General features: G+C 36.2%; 3 protein-coding genes across 4 annotated transcripts; 1 reads left to right on the forward strand and 2 right to left on the reverse strand.

The window, feature by feature from the left end:
- Positions 1 to 1,582: 1,582 nt before the first annotated feature.
- Positions 1,583 to 8,117, reverse strand: LOC101889435 (coatomer subunit beta'). Its single transcript, XM_005188083.4, has 3 exons — positions 7,600 to 8,117; positions 3,369 to 4,571; positions 1,583 to 3,301 (listed from the first exon to the last, which is right to left on the reverse strand). The coding sequence occupies exons 1-3, from the start codon at positions 7,952 to 7,954 to the stop codon at positions 2,088 to 2,090; spliced, it is 2,772 nt and encodes a 923-aa protein (XP_005188140.1). The 5' UTR covers positions 7,955 to 8,117; the 3' UTR covers positions 1,583 to 2,087.
- A 3,758-nt stretch (positions 8,118 to 11,875) lies between these two features.
- LOC101889603 (ER degradation-enhancing alpha-mannosidase-like protein 3) lies at positions 11,876 to 18,206 on the reverse strand. Of its 2 annotated transcripts, none has more exons than XM_005188086.4 (8): positions 18,075 to 18,206; positions 16,989 to 17,603; positions 16,774 to 16,920; positions 14,069 to 14,487; positions 13,149 to 13,943; positions 12,816 to 13,078; positions 12,565 to 12,663; positions 11,876 to 12,487 (listed from the first exon to the last, which is right to left on the reverse strand). In XM_005188086.4, the coding sequence occupies exons 2-8, from the start codon at positions 17,243 to 17,245 to the stop codon at positions 11,930 to 11,932; spliced, it is 2,538 nt and encodes an 845-aa protein (XP_005188143.1). In that variant the 5' UTR covers positions 17,246 to 17,603; positions 18,075 to 18,206; the 3' UTR covers positions 11,876 to 11,929. The 2 variants fall into 2 exon arrangements, with proteins under 2 accessions (XP_005188143.1, XP_011294414.1); XM_011296112.3 differs by having other exon boundaries at positions 18,071 to 18,203.
- Positions 18,207 to 18,687: 481 nt separating this feature from the next.
- Positions 18,688 to 22,243, forward strand: LOC101890613 (DNA repair and recombination protein RAD54-like). Its single transcript, XM_011296116.3, has 8 exons — positions 18,688 to 18,800; positions 18,871 to 19,210; positions 19,268 to 20,543; positions 20,597 to 20,753; positions 20,811 to 20,954; positions 21,013 to 21,274; positions 21,637 to 21,800; positions 21,872 to 22,243. Exons 2-8 carry the CDS (start codon positions 19,208 to 19,210, stop codon positions 22,218 to 22,220), a joined length of 2,355 nt encoding a protein of 784 aa, XP_011294418.2. The 5' UTR covers positions 18,688 to 18,800; positions 18,871 to 19,207; the 3' UTR covers positions 22,221 to 22,243.
- Positions 22,244 to 23,167: the final 924 nt, after the last annotated feature.

Below are 23,167 nucleotides of genomic sequence, written 5' to 3' on the forward strand. Positions count from 1 at the left end.
CGACAACTTTCTGTACTTTGTATGAGATATGTGCAAATTTTTGGAAAATGTGGAAATATGCCTGAGGTAACAGATAAAGCGAACCGAAGAAGTATTCCATTTTCATAATTCATCTATTAGAGATAAAAAAAATTTGAAGGAAATCAAACATTTTTATCCAATTTTATACGAAATCATAAATTCCGATAAATTACATATTCATGTCAGATTTCTGGTTAAGAGAAATATTTCGATATAGCAAGCTGTAAAGAATCGCCGACTCGTTTCGCAAGTTATGATTTGACGAGATGGATGGATGGATTTGGATGCTTATTTCGATTTCTTTAAGCGTTTTGTTTTTCAAAGTCTTGAACCCTATTTGGGGGAGGTACCAGAAGAAATGGTGCGATCTCTGCCATCTTTAAAACCGATCTTGTGTTGATGGAAACAATGAGATGCGCAAAGTCGGAATGTAATCGGATGTTAATTTCGTGTTTTATGAGCTTCATGGGTATTCAAGATTTTGGCAATTTTTGGGGTGTACTTGGGGAGTGGACCGATATATCCCATCTTTACATCAGACCTTGTTGGGCTAATTAAAATATTGTGATGTGTGTAATTTGAAGAGAACCGGATGCTTATTTCGGATTGGCCGTTTGAAGGCCATAATTCGTGACCAAAGCTGACCAATTCGAACAAATCTAAACTTATTCTAAAATATGACGCTATTTCCGACATTTTTTTGGTTTCATTCAATAAAATTTAAAAAAGAAAATGTAAAAATTATGGCGTTTGACTTTGTTGCAGTTTTTTATCTCACCCTGTAGGCCCTTTGTACCACTTTGATTTGCCAATACACAGCTGTGTCTGGTTACCCCAAAAATTTGTAAAAATTGTTACAAATTGTTATTGGAAGTCGTCTGTTAACCCAAAAGTTCTGCAAAAGAGAGCGGTTGGAGAGAGAAATTTTGACAGTTCTTTCAGTGAGAGTTTGCAAATTCTTGCTGGATAAATTTCTTCTTGCAATCATTTGCAACTCTTCTTCTCATTCATCGACATTCAATCGAGTTCTTTCTTTTTATGCTTTCAATTTGGAAAATATTTTTTTGGAATTAGAAAGACTAATTGCTTTTGAAGAAGAACTGTACAAAATGGGAAAAACATAAATATTAATATGTAATATTATTACTATTTCCAACATTTTTAGACTAATGCCTTAGCAAAACGTTTAAAGGATTCCGGGGAACACATCAAATCTATTTTTCTTTTATTGCTCATATTTTTATTTATTTGTTTATTTCCTTTTATTTATAAAACTTGTAAAATTGGTGGTGCTTCTTTTCTTTGAATTCTTTTAATGGGGGACAAATTGTTTTGTTTTGATAAATCAGCTTGCAACTAATCAAGCTTCTGCAGGAATACCGTCTGTTTACTTTTTGCATTTTCTTTGCAAAAGAGAATAAAACTACCTTACTCTCTCAAAAAGATGTTGCTGGACAATTCCTGCAGGAAAGGAAAGAAAATTTCCCGCTTTGAAATGTATTGATCGCTCAACTGAACTTGTGGCATTTCATCAACAATTCCAATCAAATATAAACGTATATATGTTTTTGTTATATTTTTATTTTATAATAAAATAATAATTACATATATATGGATTTCTTTTTCCTTTAAAGTATAGTTTCCTTATTATTTTATTTATTTATTATTATATTTTTGAAAAGATTTAACATGTTTCAAAAAAAGTTTTGGATGCAATGTGTTTTTTACTTTTCTGTCTACACGTTAATAATAATAATAACTTTAAAGTAGAGTTTCGTTTTCGCTTTGTTTTGCAAATGTATGTAAATGGCCCTTGGGGAGCCGGGGAATATGTTTCCATTCAAAAAACGGATTTCGAAATACACAAAACATACACAAACATATTCCAGTTAGGTCCAGGACCTTTATCTGTTCTTGGTTTTTCTTTTTCGTCTGACAAAATACACATAAAATGTTGGGAGAGAATGTGAGGAGGGGGGGAATATTATCATCAGCATAAAGAATAGATTTGATTTGGAAAGTGGGATGGTGGTTCTTTTTGTGTTAGAATTAATTGCAAATAAAACTTAGTCATCGCTCAGAAAATCATCGTCCAGATTAACATCTGTCGTATCAATATTATCATCCAATGTAATGCCTTCAATCTCCAAATCCAAATCATCATCCTCATCGTTGGTGGTGGCAGGGGGCACTGTTGTTGTTTGCGCTGGTGGTCTATTTTGTACACCCGCCGCTGGATAATCATCACTTTTCTTATAATCCTGGACACCCACCTTGGCATTGCTTTCATAAATACCTTTCTGTTGAGCTAATTGCATTTCCTCCAACGGATTTCTTTCAATATTTAGCGGCAAAGAGGCTGCAGCATGTGCCGGCAATGGTTGTTGGTCTTTTTGTCTAACGAATTCTTCGACTTGTAATGCATCACCCAATCCAGGGAAGAGATTTTCATATTTGGCTGGATCGGCCAAAGATTGACCAGCCTTTTCATTGAATTTAGTCAATTCTTCGCGCCACAGTTCAACAATGCGCGACATTTGACTGGGAATGTAGGTGCGGGCAAAGAAAGCCGCCTCAGGCAAGCGATTGGTTTCAATGAGAATTTCCAAACAACGTTCCACATCGGAACGTAAAAATGCCGAAAGGAATGCAATATTGTGGCGTCCTTGGGTCGAGCCATTCTCCTCTAATTCTCTCAACATTTCAGCATCCCCGGAGGCGGTGGCCAACAGCAAGAGGCCACTAAAATCATTGGCCTTTTGCATACATTCCTTAACCAAGGCCATGTTATTTTTACGTGAAGCCACATCGGCCAGTTGCGACCATTTTTGGGGATTTTCAGCTTCGCGTGCCAATTTTACGGCAATTTCCAATTCACCAATTTGCAGAGCCAAGTCGAATTTATGATCTGGATCGGTGGAGACTTGTAGGGCCTGTGACTTAAAGCCTTGCTTCTCAAGGAAATGGGCCACCCGTGTACGATGTTCCTTCGGTATGGTGGGTAAAACCAAATCGGCTCTCTCAAAGTCGCGGCGCATAACAGCAGTTTGATATTCCAAAACGGATAATTGCAATTGGAAGGATATAACATTGAGTTCTTTGTCGCCCAAGTAGAGACGATTGTCCTTGGGCACATAGCCCAGTAAATACATGGTACGATCCAAATGGGAAACTGTTACAATTTCCCCACCTACATAGTAGTTAATACGATTGACCGAATTGGTGTAAATAAAGCAATCGCCCACCCAGAGACCGGTCTTGACAATTTCATTGATTTCACCTGGAAAATGCAAAACAAATTCATTAGACTATCGCATCTTTGCCACTAGATGGCCACACACACTCACCCAAAACATCGAAGGCACTTTCAATGCCATCATCCTCCAAATCCTGTTTAGTCTCCAAGGCATTAACAATGGCCCCCGTATCAACGGACAATATAAAGAAGGACTCCTCGGTGGCCAAACATACCAGTGTGCCAGCCTCATTCCAAAACACATGACGTGGTTGGACCTCAATGCGACGCACCAAGGTCAAGGTTTCCCAATCGTAGAATGCCAAACCCGATGAGGTCTTCACTCCAAACAAATAACCGCCATAGATGCTCTCTGCCCCATATTCTGGGGTAAAACTTTTACGTTCCTTGAAGTTTCTGAACAAACGTACCGTGCCACTGCTCTCCCTAATGGCATATTCATTGCTCTCCAAGGCCCACACAAATTCCTGGGCCGAGCCAAAGGCCTTATTACGCAAAGCCATTGAGGTGTAGATAATATATTCACCATCACCACAGACTACCACAAAACGGCCATTGGGGTTATGGGCAATGGTCTGGGGATAGATTTCACAGGCTCCCATATCTTTGACAGCCACCGGTAAACGTTCACCGTCCTTTATCTCTGTGCCATCGGCCAAGGCCTTCAGATTAACCTGCTGCATTTCCGAATGTTTGGCCCATATAATTTTACTACCAATCACATCCATGGACATGGCCGGCTCCTCACGTCCCACCTTAATAATAATCGATCCTTCATCATAGCCCAAGGCCACATTGTTTGTACCACGCATGCATGCAATTGTCCAGACACGTTCATAACCATAATTCAGGCAAGTCTCCAGACGATAGGTTCCAGAATGCCAAATTCTCACCGTACCATCTTCGGAGCCAGTCAATACAATTGGCAATTCAGGATGGAAACAAACGGCCGATATATTCTGGGCATGACCCTCCAACGTTTGGACACATGTCTTATTTTGATAATCCCAGATTTTTACCAAACGATCATCGGCTCCGGAAATTAAATATGGCTTATCACCACCATGATAATAGTCAACACAATTGACACCCTTCTCATGGCCCTCCAATGTGAAGTTGGCAAAATTTGAACCCAATTGCCACACCTTAACTGTGCGATCCAGCGAGGCTGAGGCAAAGGTATTGTTATCCTTGGGATTGAAGACAATTTGCATAACATAATGGGTGTGGCCCTCGAAGACACGTTGGCAGGCCCACATTTTCTCCCAGTTCCATAGTTTAATGAGCATGTCATCTGAAAGGGGAGACGTGAAAGACGTTAAAATAAATTTTGAAAAGAAAGGACTTGAAAAAAGAAATTTGTTTTGGAAAAGTTGTTGGATTTTTTTAGAGGTTTTTTTTTTGGAATATTTGGAGGTCTCTACCCGATTGAAAATTCATTTTTTTATATTTTTAAGAGGTCTCTAAACTTTGCTTTTAATAAAATTTTGTAGAATGATATGATGGCTTCTAGACGAGGTTTTTGTGAGGAATTTGTGTAGAATAAGAGTAGGTTTTGACGTGGAATTATTTAGAGAATAATAGGAGGACCAAAACGTGGATTTTCCGAAGATTTTTAGAGACTAAAAAGAGGCGCATGAATGTGGATTTTTTAAATATTTTTTTAGAGGCTAAAAGGAGACACATCGACGAGGATTTTTAATGAATTAAGAAGGACTTAAACGTGGATTTTTATAGAATTTTTTGGAAATTTTTTACAAGGATTTCAACATGGATTTTTAAAGAATATTTTGGAGATTTTAACAAGGATATCAGCGTGGATTTTAAAGAATTTTTTGGAGATTTTTAACAAGGATTTAAACGTAGATTTTTAAAGAATTTTTGTGAGAATTTTAACAAGGATTGCAACATGGATTTTTTAAGATTTTTTTTTGGAGATTTTTAGCATAGATTTAAAGGATTTTTTTTCGAGATTTTTAACAATATTAAAACGTGAATTTTTAAAGAATTTTTTGGAGGTTTTTAACAAGGATTTTACGCGGATTTTTTAAAGAATTTTTGGAGGTTTTTAACAAGAATTTAAAGGTGGATTTTTTTAAGATTTTTTAGAGACTAAAAGAGTTAACAAGGATTTAAACGTGGATTTTTAAAAATTTTTTGGAGATTTTGAAAAAGGATTTTAAGAAGATTTTTTTAAAGAATTCTTTGGAGATTTTTAACAAGGATTTCGACATGGGTTTTTAAAGATTTTTTAGAGATTTTGAACAAGGATTTAAAGATGAATTTTTAAAAAATTCTTTGGAGATTTTTAACAGGGATTTGAAGGTGGATTTTGGAGATTTTTAACAAGGACTTAAATTTGGATTTCGACGGTTTTTTTTTTGTAAAAAAAAAAATAGATACATCAGCGTGGATTTTTAAGGATTTTTAGCAGAATTTTAACAAAACTTTAAACCTGTATTTCCAATATTTTTTGGAAAGTCTCTTATCGTATTTATTTTAAGAATTTTTGGAGAACTTTAGAAAGGCTTTGAACATGGATGTATAAGACATTTCTCGGAGAGTATTAAACAGGCTCTAAACGCGGAAGAATATCATGAGGACTGTATGGAAAATACTATCAATGCTCTAGAATTTGGTTTCCCATGGCATTTTCGGAGAATATCAAAAGGTGTCTAAACGTGAATTTTTAAGGTATTTTTCGAAGACTTGAAGGCTCGAGGCTCTAAAGTTGGAGACCCAAATATACATTTTAAAAATTTAGCATGTATTTTTCATAATTTTGAACATTCGTGAAGCTCATAAAAGGCGTAATTAATATTCGATTCCATTCAGACCTGCCACATCTCAATATTTCCATCAACACAAGATCTGTTATAAAGATGGTAGAGATCGGACCATTTCTTTTGGTAGCACCCACACAAATGATCAAAATTTTGAATAACGAAACGATCATAAAATCCGAAATAAGCATACTGTTCTCTTCAAATTACACATATCACAGTATTTTTATTAGCCCAAGGCCTGGTGTGAAGAAGGAATATATCGGTCCAGTCGTTCTGGTACCTCCCCCACAAAGATCAAAATTTTGAATATCCTAAAGCTCATTAAACATGAACTTAACATCCGTTTTCATTCAGATCTGGAACATCTCAATATTTCCATCGACACAAGCTCTGTTATAAAGATGGTAGAGATCGGACCATATTTTCTGATAGCTTCCCCACAAAGGATCAACGTTTTGAATAACCAAAACGATCATAGAATCCGAAATAAGCACCCGATTCTCTTCAAATTACACACATCACAATATTTTTATTAAAGTGTGGAGTGCAGATGGAATATATCGGTCCACTCCTTCTGGTACTTCGCCCACAATGGGTCAACATTTTGAAGCTCAGAAAACGCGTAAATAACTTCCAATTCCATTCAGACTAGATCATCTAGATACATGTTTCCATCAACACAAAATCTGGTACCTCACCCACAAAGGGTCACAATTCTGTCATAACTTGCAAAAAAAAAGTGGGCGATTCTTTACAACTTGCTATATCTAAATATTTCTCTTAACCAGAAATCTGATATGAATACTGCTTCGGAAAATGTCCCATAAAGAGACAACAGTTTGAATAATCAGAAGTCAAGGCTGGGGGTATACATCTGTCGGGAAAACCGACTGATACTATTTTACTTGTTTTTATTTAATTTTCGTAACAAAGTCTAATAAAGGCCATCATAGTTTCTGTTTTGTTTTTTTTCTTAAGAATATGGGGACTACAAATGAATATTATATGTTGAAATGTTTCGAGATTATTGTGAGGGATGTAGATGTTGGTTTTAGAATATTCTTTGGGTAAGATAGGAGGGGTTTACAACATAATTGTTGGGAATTTACGAAGAACATTTTATAAGCGTTAACAACTGAAGCGTTTTGATAGAATACTCAAAATATTCTAAAAGTTAATTAGTTTTTAATATACCAACATTGAAATATTATAATGTCTCCACAACCCATGGCAAATATCTAGCCAGTAAAAATGACAATATCAACACCACGACATAATTTAATTCTAATTGTTATCAATTGAAAGATATTTTTCTAGCACAGATTGTTTCTCAACTTGCTACTCTCCCTCTCTCCAAGACATCTTGCAACATGATGAAATAACATGATCCCCACTATCACAACGTCATCTCTCCCCCCAAAACATCATCATCAGCCGTCGTCTTATCAAAATAGTTTCGTTTTCATTTATTCTTTTCCGATTTTTTTTCTTCTTCTTTTGTTTATCTTTACACCAACAAACGGCCATGTTACTCACCACTACTCGTCAATATCAGCGGTTGTGTTGGATGAACGGCAATACAGCGTATATAATCGGAATGTGCCTCAAACGAGTGGACCTTCTCTAGGGTATTATAATTGAAAATACGTATTTGCATATCATCGGAACCGGTAATGAGCCAATTCTTGCGGGCCACAAAACGTCCTGATCGCACCGGAACATCACACACCTCGAAATCTTTGACCAATTGTTGGTTCTCATAGTTCATGATGTGTACGTGGCCATTGTATAGAGCACACAACATCCATGGTTCGGTTGGATGTATGTCAACGCACTTGACACGGTCTGAACGTGACGTTAGACGACGTTTAATATCTAATTTTAAAGGCATTTTGTTATTTCACCGCTCGGCTAGCAATTGCAATTGTTTTTCTTTAATTTATTTGCACTTATGTCTTAGAAAAAAACTGAAAAAAAGTTTACGGTGTCGAAAAAAAATACCGTGTCCGTATTGTTACTTGCTCATATCACGAAAATTTTAACGTCATCTAAATGTCAAAATTGTGTGAGCACATGATGTTGCCATATCACAAAAAACAAGACTTCTAGGTAGGGGTGCCTTGGACTAAACAAAATTTAATCAAACGGCAGTTGACAAGTTATTTTTAAAGGGGCTTGGCGACACATGATATTATGTTGTTTAGTGAATATTTCATAAAAAATGCAAAATAAAGCGATATTTTAGAAATAGAAAAATTATTAGCAAATAAAAATATGATTTTTTTACAGTTGTCGGTACGGTTGATGTTCTGAATAGATTTTAAAGTAAAATCTAAGCAAATTTTTTTTTTTTTTTGTTTTATTTATTTATTTATTTTCAATTAGTACAGAAACCTAGTCAACAGGGCCATGGACGGTTCAAAAAACTTCTATACATGACTACTCTAAAATTATTATAATATCCTTAATCCTAAAAAAATTACTTAAAATTAAACACTAAAACAAATTAACAAAAAATGAATAAAATTAACAATTGATTGATGGTTCCAAGAACTCCTATACATGACTACTCAAAACTATTCATAACATCCTTAATCTTAAAAATAACATTAAAAAAATAACAAAAAAAAAGATTAGCAAAAATCACAATTCATTGAAGATTTAGATAAATCAACTATGCAAGGAAAAAAACAAATTAACACAAGAAAACTATATATTTTAAACAATATTGAAATGAGCATATAATTTACGCCTATAACATTTTAGGGAAGAATTGAATGTCTTAAGATTAGGTGGCAGATTGTTGAAAATGCGAGCAATTCTTACATAGAAGGATTTTTCCAACAGAGGAGTCAAGCGTGGTATAACAATTTGCAGGTTCCTTACAGATCTCGAAAACTTAAAAAGGTCCAAAAGAGTAGAAGATGTCCTCAATTTAAAATGTTTGTAGAAGAACAACATTGACCTTAAATTCACAAAACACTCAAACGAACAACCAAGAAACTCTTTCACAGAAGGAGATATATGATCACGACGTTTGACACAAAAAACATATCGCATTACTCTATGAAACAATAGTTTTAACTTACGAAAAACAAAACCGTAGCTACCCCCAAAAATCTCAATACAATATAAAAAGTGAGGCATTATTAATGCATGTACCAACTGAATTCTAATCTTCTTAGGCAAAACTATGCCCAAGCAGTACAACTTCTTTAAAATAAAGTTAACTTTAGACACTAAAGAATTCACATGCACATCAAACACCAAACCAGAATCAAGAAACAAACCAAGACATTTCATCGAGCTTACAACATTTATAGGCGTCCTATAAATGGAAACTCTAATTGAATCCTCTTGCAAGTTCCCAAAAAACATAACTTTAGATTTTTGAGTATTTATTGAGAGACCGTTACAGGACAACCAAGTTACCAACATATTAATATTAAAATCAATTGACGACTGCAACACATCCATAAACACATATTCTCCTTTAAACAAAATTTGAATGTCATCAGCAAATGCAAACGACATACAGTTCCTACCATTAATACAACTCAGCAAATCATTAACAGAGCATTTAATGGAGCATTAGGTGATTGTCAAATTAAATTACAAAATACATAATTGTGATTGAATCACAAACAAAAAGGTGAACAATTTTTGACATTTGGTCTGATTTTCAAAATCTCCGGTAACATCTTAAGGTGGGAATACATAAAGCGCTTATTTTACTGGCTTAAGTCATCGGCTGGCTTATTTGGAAATGAACAAAAGAGCCTAGGAACCACATCGAACTATGTTAACCTAAAAATCCTCTATTCCCCTATGAAGAAGCCAACCGTTGACTTAAGCCAGCCAAATAAGCGCTTTATGTATTCCCACCTTTAGTTTTGTTTCCCATCAGGACTAGAGGGTTGCCATATTTAATGTCAATTTTTTACAAATTTCAATAATTTTGTATTCAAAATTTTTAATATCAAAATTGGTTTGACATTTCATTATCCCATCAGCTATATCGATGCAACTACCTCCATTCTTCTATCATGGGAAAATTAATGAGTAAAAATTTTCAAAAATGTTTTTCAAAAATAAGTAGATTCTTATATCTTTTCTTGCATTTCAATCGGAGGTTATTATAGTATGCATTTTTCAAACATTTTTACAATTTTGAATAATTTTCCATTCCAAATTTTCAATTCCAAATTTGGTTTGACAATTCACTGTCTCAACAGCTGTGTCGATGCGACTACCTGTATTCTTCTGCCATGGTATAATAAGTTCGTCGTTCTGTTTGTAACTCATCGAAATAATAAGTTTAGATCCAACAAAGTATGTATATTCTTGATCAGCGTAAAATTCTAAAACGATTTAGCCATGCCCTTCCGTCCGTCTGTTGTAATAACGGTAGAGTCAAAACGAATTAAGATAGGAAGCTAAAATTTTGCAGAGATCAGTTTTTTGTGTTTAGGCTGGTCAAGTTCGAAGATTGGCTCTATCGGTCCTCTATATCGTATATCCCCCATATAACGGTACCTCCCGATATACGGTATTTTGATGATTTTTGGCACATTTTTCAATGGAATTGTCTGAAATTTTACACAAGGAGCCCTTTGTGGGTATTTTACCACCTGCAAGAGAATTGTCTATATAAGTCCCCTATATCGTATATTCCCCAAAAAAAGGTATCCCCCGATATTCCGTATTTTGGTCATTTTATCCACATTTTTTCAATGTAACTGTCTAAAAACCCACACAAGGAGTTCCCTCTGAGTACTTTACATCCTGAAAGAGAATTATGTATATAGGTCCACGATATCGTATAGCCCGGCCACGATATTTTGATCGGAGATTTTCAAATTTCGTGTTTAAAGTTAGTATGACGAAAAATATTCTAGGTAGGTCTACGTCTCCGGTACCTCCCTTTATTCCGTATTTTGATGATACTAGCAACATAATTCACCGGCATTGTTTCAAATTTGATAATATTAGCGATATTATTCAACGAAATTGTTTCAAATTTCGTATTTGAAGTTTGGAATCGGCACTACAGCCTATGACAAGAAAGTACTTACGCAGGTCCACGTCTACGTATTTACCCCATTTAACGATTTTCACTTAAGTGGTATTTTTCGACGGATTTTTTTTTTAAATTTTTCAGAATCTCTCAAAATGATGGAGGGTATTAAATGTTTGGCACGGCCGAACTATAAAATATTTATGTTTATTTGCTGTTTCTTTCATTTGACCCAGCTCCAGCAAACTAAGAATAACACCTTTACCATTCTCTCCATCTCTTAAAAGGCACTTTATAATCTTTTAAAATCTGTCAAAATCAAAACCATCAACCATAGAAATATATTTAAGTTCTTTGTTTTTTTTTTTATTTTTTTTATTGTAAATATGATTTCTTATTATAGGAATAAGCCTAAAAATATCTTTTTATCTAACAGTTCTATGCCTTTAAAAATTGTTAATTTACAGACTAATTTCATTTTGTTAATTAATAGTATACAATTAAATTCAGTTTTCTTTTTTTGGGAACAAAACAAAAAATAAATCAATTATTAAGCACGAAAATAAGAAATTTCCATAATAATGTTATAGGGATTTGTTTTTTACAAAGTGTGTCCAATTAAACTTGAAGTTTGTTATATACTTTAGAAGAAAACAAAAAACAAACAACTAATCAAACTATATTGCATTTAGAATTTTTTTAGAGGAAACTCAAAAATAATTAACTAATAGTTTTGTTTTCAAATAATCAAAACAAATTCTCTCTTTTGATTTTTTTAAGTATAAAATAGGATTGTTTGTTTTGTTTGTTTTTTTTAATCATTACAAATTACAATTATTAAAGTTATCACTACAACTCCTTTTCAGGTTTGGATTTCTTTGTTGTTGTCGTGGTCGTTGAGGCTGACGCTGATGGCGTTGTTTCCGTGGCATTGGCCTTGGATTCCTTGGCCATTTGCCATCGTTTAAATTCAATCATTTGCATGATGCGTATTTTCATATGCGGCCTACGTTGCATTACTTTGGAGAGTTTGGCAAATTCTTGTGAATACATAAATACCACAGGTATTTTAACATCATTAATGCCATCACCGGACATGGCAAACATCGGTTGTGTTTCACCGGACGAACCGGGTACATTATCACAGACAATGAGCGCCAGGGCGCCAGATTTTTGAGCCAAACGTGCCTTACTCACAAATGTACAATCACCACGCTCTGCAATTAGAATTTTGCCTTTCGCCTTTTCGGCATTTGCCAGACGTTCGTCACAAGCCCGCAAGGGTTCAGCGAGAATAACTTCACTTTCCACAAAATCATCTTCGGTCAATTCGGGACTAAAATGTGAAGGACCAGCCATTAGAGCTGTCCAATCGTTTGATTTGTCGTCAAGGGGATAGGCAACAGCCTAAAAAAAGAAAGGAAATTCGAAAATCAATTATTCGATATTATTTTGAAAAAATGAATCTGGAATTGATCACATACCTGTAATTGAGCCAGTTGATTGAGTGATTGCAATTTCGTTAGTTCCAACATTTCTTGCATAAATTGTAAACCCATTTCACCTTCTTCGGGTGATTTAGCCTGAAATTTTAAAATCCATTAAAGAAAAACAAAACAAATATAATCAAGCCCGGAAAAGAAGGAAAGTACCATTCCAAAACAGCTCAAACAATTACAAAACTTAATAACATAATAATTTTAAAACTAAAAGAAGAAAAGAAATGATAACTCACATTATAAAAACTATGAAACAGTCGCACCTTGCCATCGCCTAATGAAACCATTGTGATGCCCATGTCATAAACAGCTCGTAAATGATCTGCATTACTCGCTTGAAAGTCCAGGGCTCGTAGCCGTTTGGTGGCTGGCGTGCGCGGACACGAGCCGGTAATGAAGTTGCGTAAAGGCTTGCGTACTTTCTCAGGAAAAAGCTTGTTCGAGGAGGGGCAGGTGCGCATAAAATCTAGCACATTATGTTCCTCGGATTGACGGAAACCTGAAACAAAAATCATCATAGCATTAATTAAAAAAACCGGAAATGATTCGGAATTTCCATCACAACTTACTGTATGTGGAATTGCCCAGTTGGGCCAGGGAAAGTGGCAGTAGATGGGCCTCAGTGGTGAAAACAAACTCATCGATGTTCAATATCAAATCCTGTGGCTCAGTAAACAGCAAATACAGATATTTAAAGGTCTCGGACAAAACAAACGAGTCCATACGATCTTCATGTTTCCCCGTGCGCACATCATTCACCGCCGCATAGCCGCATGGCACCTTGGCATGCTGTTGCAAGGCTTTCAATGCCTTCTTGCCCACTTGCAAATAATGATGATCGCCTGTGGCCCGATATAAAAAGTAAGTGGATTCTATGAATTCCGGTCGCAAATGATGCTGGCCCCAGTGTATTTGAAAATCAATGGTAAATGCCTCCGGTATAAAGGTATGCATTTGCATAACTTGATATAACATTTCATGCGTTTGTACGGCCGGTTTCAAATCACCCGACAGCACTTGTAAACCCGGCCAAAAGGCCAATAAAGCATCCATAAAATTACGTGATTTCGCATGTGGTCTATGCATGAGGACATCGAGCAGCATTGGACCCTCACTAACGTATTTCATGACCGCATTATAATGGCGATTGAAACGGGCCAAATATTTATCATCACCCAATAGGACATAGGATTTGAATAGATATTCATAGTAAGAATCAATGCCAGCACCAACACCGGAATCACGGCGCACCCAATCACCGGAGTGGACATTGAGAACGGTGCCCATTAGATCGGACCCCCGATGGCGTAATTTCCACAGGGCATCCATGGCAGCATGAGCACGAGCTTCAAAGATGGGATCACCTGGAGAGCAAAAAAAAAAACAAATCCAAGGTTAAATAATTGAAAATCAACACAACATTTTGGAGGTGGATTCCATCAACATTTCAATGTCTTATTTCAAAGTTTTCAAGAATTTCCTTACTCACCTGTCAACCTTGACAATGCTGCAAACTCCAAAAGGATAGTACCGGCACAGGCTGTACAAGTTTCACGTGACTTCTTGAGTAATTCATCTTTCATGCCATAGCGTAGATTTACCCGGGCATGTGGTATACCAGTTGAGGTATTAAAAGCTGGCAGCAAACGATAACCCAAATCTCTTGCCATCTCCAACAGTTCACCCTTATACCAGTGCATTACTTGTGCATTTTTCTGTATATATTCGGCGAGAATGTGTGCCGACAGTAGACCACCCATCATACGAATATTCGTCTCAAATACCGAGACAATAATATCATTATCAAATTGGACATCACGTATTACCAATTTGACGGCATGTTCAAATTCGGCAAAGTCGCCCAGAATCACCAATGTGTCGAGTGTATCGACTAAGGTCATCGAAAAGCTGAAAATACAGAGAAATAAGTTATTAAAATTGAATATAAACAAGTCGAATAGTATCAGTTGGTTTTGCTGGCAGATGTTTTCTGAGCTTCATGGATATTCAAAATTTTGAAAATTTGTGGGGGAGGTACCAGAAGGAGTGGACCGGTATATCCCATTTTCACATAAGACATTGGGTTAATAAAAATATTGTGATGTGTGTAATTTGAAGAGAACCGAATGCTTATTTCGGATTTTATGATCATTTTTGGTTATTAAAAAATGTAACCCTTTATGAGGGAGGTACCAGAAGGAATGGCCCGATCTCTGCCATCTTTACAACAGATCTTGTGTTGATGGAAATATTGAGATGTGGCGAGTTTGATTCGAATCGGATGTTAATTTCGTGTTTTATGAGCTTCATTGACATTCAAAATTTTGACCCTTTGTGGGAGAGGTACCAGAAGGAATGGTCCGATCTCTACCATCTTTATAACAGATATTGTGTTGATGGAAATATTGAGATTTGGCAAATCTGAATGGAATCGGATGTAAATTTCGTGTTTTAATCGGATTATTGCTTCTCTTTCTGTGCAGCAAATTACTTTCTTTGCAAATTTTGACATTTTGTGGGGGAGGTACCAGAAGTAGTGGACCGATATTGTCCATCTCCGAACTCGATCTAAGTTTGACAATAATATTACGATGTACCAAGTTTTCACTAAATCGGATACTACCTAGCCAGCCAGCTAGATCGACTCCAAATGTCCTGAAATGGATTTGGTCCAAAGAGACCAAGGGTCTAATTCCGTAATTTCGATGAGGCACGTTTTGGCCGTATCATATGAGATACCCTCCCTAGCCATGTGGTTGAGGGTATAAAAATACATTTAAATTCATATCATTCGGGTCTTTGAGGTCTTCAATCAATAAAGAATTTTTTTTTTTGTGAGTAGAAAGACTTCATTAGAGTATTCTATGCATGGAGGACCAATAAGGGATTTCCTGTAGATAGAATATATTTAAGACCCTCTATGAATAGAAGATTTTTCAATAATTTACTACCCTTCTGTAGGTCTCCTATAAATAGAATAAATTTTACCCTGATAACCCTTCCGATGGTGATCTTCAGATAAAAGATATTCTAAGTGGCCTTAAAATTAAATGTCTTCTAGACGTATGAAAATAAAAGACTTTATAGCCTTAAATAGAAGACATCCTTTAACGAAGTTGGGCTTAAAGCTTGTGGTGGGCCTATTTACAGGACACTGCAACATAAAGGCCATGGGTGTGACGACACTGAACAATGCAGGCTTTGTCACGACGAGGAATAAACTGAGACGGTGAAGCACTTACTCTACCACTGCCCAACTCTTACAGGAGTGAGACGGAGGCTTACCCAAATTCTGCCAGACTTGTCTTCCCTCTCCAACACCGAGCCAGCGGTCATTCTTCGGTTAGCCAGAAGACTGAAATGGCTAAGAACGACACGCGGATACGCCGTGGATGCAAACCTACTAAACTGAAGAGAAAAGACTCTACTCAGATTCTCGCTTCTTCACTATCCGTTATTCATTTCCTTCTCTACTCTCTATTCTATTCTCCTATCTTCTTAAACTAGGATGAACACAATGGACCAATAGGACTCCGAGTGGAATGATTGTTTATACAACCGCGCATCCTTTAAACTAACCTATTTCTTGTATAAGTCTATTTAGACATAGAGCCTTCGAAAAGGCATTTTTTGTAAATTTTTCTCAAAAAGATACTTCTACATGTTTATATATCCCTTGTTTTCAATTTTTCAAATTCTGTATTGATTTCTCAGATATTTTCAGAATATTATCTTATCTCAGGAAATCATTATATTCTGATTAGATTCGATAACTTATTAATAATTTATGGTGGCCTCAGATTGCGATCACAATGGATATGAATTTGGTTTGTTTAATTCTAAAAATAAAAAAAGATCATTCAAGAAGATCTTGTGTGAATTTAAAACATCTTAGAAGAATGTGTTGAAAACGCTACACCGTTGTATATGGTTATTGCACCTGTAAATAATTTATTCGAAATCGTCAGCAACATTTTAACAGAAAAACAAAAACAAATGATCAAACATTTCACTAACCGGAACTTGAGTTCAGTTTCTTATCGCACAAAGCAGTCAATACAAACAAATTTAGACATAAAATACCTATTAAGAGCAAAAGAAAATGTTTCGTTTCGAAAATAATGGAACAAACATGATTCTGCCATCGATGCAACGAAGTTGAATAAATTTAGTTATTTTACTTATTTCACTTACTTTCCCAGAATATCATCCATGTCACCTCTGGATGGTGTAACCCCTCTATAACGGCCTTTACAAGACAAGGGCATCAGTTCATCGGCTGGATAGGCATTATCCATATACGCATGATAAGCGTGATAGAACATATCCCTGGCTTCCTCCCTACAAAAAAAAAGAAAAAGTATTTTGCCATAAATTTCGCCAAATAAATCATTAACAAAAAATAATACCTCAAAGCTTCCCGTTCCTTGTGGGACATATTTTGCGTTGGAATGGTATCACTGCTAACCAACGTGACAAAAAGCCCTAAAGCCAGAAGTGTGCAGATTACAATTTTCGCCATATTTTCTAATTTGTTAAATGAAGTATAGGAAGAACTATTGATGGTTGATATGTTATTTCGCTGAAATTCTGCTGTTCCGGTCATTGGCCCACTGCTTAATGGGCGGCAGTTGTGAGAAGTCCTTGGTAAACAAAAATTTGGCATAATGAACTGGTAATACTGCTTCAACTCTTTTCAAGCTGAAGTCAAGGAAAAACTTTGTCACAGTGTGTCGAAAAATCGTTTATATTTTTGCGTAAAGTGTTTTATTGCGAAACTTCGTTGCCGTCGCCGCGGTTTCATTAACCTTCACTTTGAACCTGTTATATCTTTCCAATCTTTTCGTTTTCGGCTTGCTTGCTTGCTGGCTGGCTATATTAAAAGTTGGTGTTTTCTTGGTCTCTTTTTGTGTGCTTTTTCTTGAATTTACTCATTTTCCGTGTCTGTTTTTGTTCTTTTTTTATTCTACACTTGCACTTTGTCAGCTCTAATTATGATGACGTTACGATGTTTATTTTGTTACCTTACGGAATACAACAACAACAATTAAGATCAAGGTAAATAATCAAATAGGCATATGTTGAAAAACAACAACACAAATCTAGGCTTCACTCTCACATCCTACAACAACAGAAAAAATATCATAATCTATCTGGCAGTGTGGCTTTTTTTGTTTTTGTAAGTAATTCGTTTCGTTCTCTTTGGAAACAAGATAAATTTTGCAACACGTCAATGTTTTCACTTTTTTACTTTGCCTTCTAATCTTTTGATCTTTTATCACTAAATTAAATTCTTCTACACGCACTCACACATAAACCTCTAAAATATTCTACTTTTTTATCGCTGTTCGTCTCGTCTGTCGTCATTGCTCTTTTTTCTTTATTTTCACAATGCAATAATTTTCTTTCTTCTACTCTAGTTAGTTTTGCGGTTCAGTGGTTTCACATTTCTGGGAAATACACACATAACAATACACCCATTAATATTTACACACATATTTCCAAAAGGGCATTTTCCCCTGCTTTAATGTGACATTCTCTTTATATTTATTTGTTTAAAATCTAATTATTTGTGATTTTCACAGATTTTGCTTGCACAGACGACGGACAACGAAGTCGAATGGTTTAGTTAGCCCCGGCGACGACAGCTCATCAAATACTAGTCAATCAACGGCGTCGTTCAATAACTTCTGTGAGATTGAGAGAGGAAATATATAGGGTCTGTTCTGTACGCCCATATGAAGATGAATTTAAATTATAAATTCAATTTATTCATATCTAAATACTAATAGCGCTTCTCTTGTCGTCAGAAGTTTTTCCGTGTGCAATCGGTTTAGAAAGAGGAAGAATAGATAAGCTATTTTACAAATATAAATTTATTTAAATTGTGTGTCTTTTATTTTTTTATGGGTGTGGGTTCATAGCAGCTTGAAGTCTTCGCATGACATATTTTGTGACAGAGCGTACTGCGATTCAAATCGCAAAACGTGATCAGCGGCCGTAAAAGTAGTACCTATTGATTTTGCTATGAACTGTCCTTACAGTGTCATTTCAATCAAAATTCATTGAGTAAACTGATGGCAACCCTATGTGCAACTTAAATAAGAAAACAAAGCCGCTGTATTTGCATTTAACTCTAACTGCCTTTGTGAATATAACTGGAGGTTTAACCTAGAACAGCAGATTAATTTCTAATAAATTAGTTTGTATGTAAAAGGGAGGTAATTTAACTTAATCTAATCTTAATAACTTTGTTTTTGTTTATTCACTTATTGTATTTTCTAACTTCAGTTCGCCGCTAATCTTTGGCATTGAACGCCGTCCAGAATTCCATCTCGTCTCATCCTTTTGGCGGGATTATTTGGTTTTTAAGTTAAGGAGTGAAAGCCTAGGTAGATCTACCTTGGTGAAAGCTTTGCTCGATATTTCTAACATTTCCAGGCGAAGAAAATTTCGTAAAAAATGAAAATTTATTCAATTTTTTGCATTACATCAATTACACTCCTATCGTTTGACCATCGACTAGGCCTCATATTGTAAACATTCCATTGATCAGTTGAATTGTTTTGTGATTATTAAAGGAGTTTGTTTTGCTTTGCACTGCATTTGCCTCCAAACATTTCCAAAAATGGTTCGTAAATATATTTTATTTATTAAATTGATTTGTAATTTTTATTTCCCTATTTAGCGTCGCAGTTTGGCCCCGAGTCAAAAGAATCCCTCCAAGAGCACTTTGAATTTTGTGACTCCATTTATAAACAAACGCAAACGGACGAGTGAGCAACAAAAAGTACAACCACAACGATTTCCTTTAACACCCAGACAATCCCAATTGGTTTCATTGCCACAGACGGAATATGAGCGGTTAATAGCTAAGGTATTGTCACAACCCTTCAAGGTACCAATTGCGAATTATGTACCAGAATATCATGCTAATCGTAGTTTGGGTGTCAGGAGGGCGACAGTGCGCAAAGCACTGCATGATCCCTTCGCATGCAATGCTTTAGTTCTATATACACCTCCCACATATACAGAACATGAACGGGTAACTATGGATCCATCGAAAATGCTGGTACATGTTGTTGTCGATCCCATATTGAGCAACATTTTGCGTCCCCACCAACGTGAGGGTGTCAAGTTTATGTATGAATGTGTGGAGGGAAAAAGAGGAGCATTTAATGGCTGCATTATGGCCGATGAAATGGGTTTGGGAAAGACATTACAATGTGTTACCTTGACTTGGACTCTATTGCGACAAAGTCCGGATTGTAAACCGACAATATCAAAAGCCATCATTGTGTGTCCCTCTTCGTTGGTGAAAAATTGGGAAAAAGAATTTCACAAGTGGCTGCAGGGGCGTCTCCACTGTTTGCCCATGGAGGGGGGATCCAAAGAAGACAATATACGGGCTTTGGAACAGTTTGCCTATAACACTAGCCAGCGATGTGGTACTCCGGTCTTAGTTATAAGCTATGAAACCTTTCGAATTTATGCTGATATTTTGTGTCGCAATGAAATTGGCATGGTTATTTGTGATGAGGGACATCGTTTAAAGAATAGTGATAATTTAACCTACCAGGCTCTGATGCGTTTAAAGACCAAACGACGGGTCTTGTTGTCGGGGACACCAATACAAAATGATCTCACCGAGTATTTTAGTTTAGTTAATTTTGCTAATCCCGAAATGTTGGGTACCGCTGCCGAGTTCAAACGGAATTTCGAAAATGCCATATTAAGGGGGCAAAATGCCGATTCTAGTGATAAGGAACGGCAGAGGGCCGTGGAGAAAACCCAAGAATTAATTGGTTTGGTCAATCAGTGTATTATTAGGCGCACCAATCAGATATTGACCAAATATCTGCCGGTTAAATTTGAAATGGTGATATGTGCCAAAATGACACCATTACAGGAGGCGTTGTATGTGAATTTCTTGAAATCGGATAAAGTGCGCAAGAATTTACAGGGTAGGCAAATTATGGTTTTTTGTTGTTATTTCTGTTAAATTACTCTTTTTAAGATTGCAATGAGAAGACCACCTCGCTGACCGCCCTGGCCGATATAACAAATTTAAAGAAATTATGCAGCCACCCAGATTTGATATATGACAAAGTTTTGGCCCGCGAAAATGGTTTCGAAAATGCCCAAACAATCTTTCCAACCAATCATAATACTAAGTAAGTTTGAAACATTATTTTTTAAATAATTTTATCCAGGCATGTCTTTTTTCTTAGGGAAATAAATCCCGAGTTGAGTGGTAAATTTATGCTGCTGGATTTCATGTTGGCCACCATACGCACCAATAGCGATGACAAAGTTGTTTTAATTTCAAACTATACCCAAACCTTGGATTTATTTGAACAATTGGCAAGGAAAAGGTTAAAAATTTGATTATACCTGCTTAATTGAGAAACTAGATATTTTATTTATTTTTAGAAAATATCCCTTTGTCCGCCTGGATGGCACAATGTCCATTAAGAAACGTAACAAGGTTGTGGAACGTTTCAATGATCCCGCCGTTGATTGTTTTCTATTTATGTTAAGCTCTAAAGCTGGCGGTTGTGGTTTGAATTTGATTGGTGCCAATCGCTTGTTTATGTTTGATCCTGACTGGAATCCGGCAAATGATGAACAGGCTATGGCTCGTATTTGGAGAGATGGTCAAAAGAAACCATGTTTCATTTATCGTTTGGTGGCGGTAGGTGTTTTTTCCAAGTCACATAAGGGATATTTGTGGTTTTGGAAGATAGTATATCGCATCCTTATTAAAATTTAAAGTCACCTCAAACCTACAATGTAATATGGGATATTTCTGTTTAGTCGTTGATTTGAAAATGTTCATTCGTGAAAGAATTTTTAACCAGCCAACCACTAGAAAAATTGAAAAATTTAAATACCCAAATTTATATCTGGTCTGCAAGAATGTAAATCTTTTTTCCTTTATGAAATCGAAAAAATTGCCAAAATAGTAGATTCTTGCAGGTTCTGGAACAGAGCAATCATGAACATTTTATTTCAAGACCTGCCTTTTAAGTATCAAGACAAATTTCCCCTTTTCAGACTGGTTCTATCGAAGAAAAAATCCTGCAACGTCAAACCCATAAAAAATCTCTATCCAGTACAATTATCGACAACAACGAAAGCGAAGAGAAACATTTTACCCGAGACGATTTAAAGGACCTGTTTCGTTATGAACCTGGCATATTGTCGGATACCCATAATAAGTAGATATATATTTTTTAATTTCGTTTTGTAAATTCCTGAAAATAATCCCCGCACAATTTCTTTCTCACAGACTCAAATGCAAACGTTGCATAAATAATATACAAAGTGAACCACCGCCCGAAAATTCCGACTGTACATCCCATCTATCGCAATGGTATCATTGTTCAAATAATCGTGGTTTACCGGATAGCAACTTAGCTGAGGCATGGCGTACCAGTAAATGTATATCGTTTGTTTTCCATCATCGATCTCAGGGCGAGGTGAAGGCGACGTCTGTAGATGTTGCAGCAAAGCGAGAGGCTGAAGCGTTAGATGTGGAAAGTAATTGTAAAAAATCAAAGAAAAGTCGGCGAATATCATCCGAAGATGAGGATTATGATGAGCCGCAAGATGACAGCAAGGACAGTGATTTTGAATAAAATAGAAATTTGAAAAATAATAAGTATAAGAAATTATTTATTTTAGTGCGAAGATTGTAGGCAAAATCCTCTTTTTATGGAAGACCTGACTATTGTTAGAGAGGCGTGTACATACAGGGTGAGATAAAAAACCTGCAACAAAGTCAAACGCCATAATATTTACATTTGTTTTTAAATTTTATTAAATGAAAGCTAAAAAAATCGGAAATAGCATCAAATTTTAGAATAAGTTTAGATTTGTTCGAATTGGTCACCTTTGGCACGAATTATGGCCTTCAAACGGCCAATGAAACCGTCACACGCTGCCCGAATGTTGCTCTGCGGTATTTTGGCCCATTCCCGGCGAAGTGCTTGCTTGAGGTGATTGACTTTTGGTATTTTTTAGTGCCAACCTTGCTTTCCAAAATACTCCAGACACAACAGTCCAACAGATTGATATCCGGAGATTTTGGTGGCCATTGTGCGCTGGAAATGAAGCGAGGAACTTCATTTTGCAACCATTCTTGGGTGGCGCTGAGACCTGTTGGAATGTCCAAGGTCTGCGGCCAAAATATTTGCTTTAATACATCCTCCAGAATATTTTTCCTATAATATTCGGTATTTATTCTGATGCCACGATCGATTAATACGAGCGGAGAGCGACGAGCATCGGCAATGACGGCGGCCCACACCTTCGCCATGGCCGGCGCTTGAGTTCTGGTGGCCAACCGAAGGTGCACATTTTCAGCTGACCTCTTTGGCAAGAAACACGATCATTTTGTTTGTTCACAAACTGCTGGACAACGAATGTTTTCTCATCGGAGACAAATCAAATTCGGCAGTTCACAGCTTTCGGCCAAGTGAAGCAACTCTTTAGCTCTTTTGAGTCTATTTTCTACCTGTTGGGGTGTAAGTTTTGCACTATTTGGAATTTCAATGGATTTACCTCGAGCTCATTTTTCAATATT

This window comes from Musca domestica, unplaced genomic scaffold, assembly GCF_030504385.1.
Source record: "Musca domestica strain aabys unplaced genomic scaffold, Musca_domestica.polishedcontigs.V.1.1 32, whole genome shotgun sequence".
NCBI classification, from domain to species: Eukaryota; Metazoa; Arthropoda; class Insecta; order Diptera; family Muscidae; genus Musca; species Musca domestica.

Excerpts from the sequence above, each read along its gene's own strand:
- LOC101889435 (XM_005188083.4), bottom strand. The coding sequence starts at position 7,954 with ATGCCTTTAAAATTAGATATTAAACGTCGTCTAACGTCACGTTCAGAC. Across the intron at positions 4,572-7,599 it reads GCTGATATTGACGAGTAGTG|ATGACATGCTCATTAAACTA; the intron begins GTGAGTAACATG and ends CTCCCCTTTCAG. Across the intron at positions 3,302-3,368 it reads AAGTGCCTTCGATGTTTTGG|GTGAAATCAATGAAATTGTC; the intron begins GTGAGTGTGTGT and ends TGCATTTTCCAG.
- LOC101889603 (XM_005188086.4), bottom strand. The coding sequence starts at position 17,245 with ATGCCAAATTTTTGTTTACCAAGGACTTCTCACAACTGCCGCCCATTA. Across the intron at positions 13,079-13,148 it reads ACTGGGCAATTCCACATACA|GTTTCCGTCAATCCGAGGAA; the intron begins GTAAGTTGTGAT and ends TTTTTGTTTCAG. Across the intron at positions 12,664-12,815 it reads TGTTTCATAGTTTTTATAAT|GCTAAATCACCCGAAGAAGG; the intron begins GTGAGTTATCAT and ends TTAAAATTTCAG.
- LOC101890613 (XM_011296116.3), top strand. Across the intron at positions 20,544-20,596 it reads AGTGCGCAAGAATTTACAGG|ATTGCAATGAGAAGACCACC; the intron begins GTAGGCAAATTA and ends ACTCTTTTTAAG. Across the intron at positions 20,955-21,012 it reads GAACAATTGGCAAGGAAAAG|AAAATATCCCTTTGTCCGCC; the intron begins GTTAAAAATTTG and ends ATTTATTTTTAG.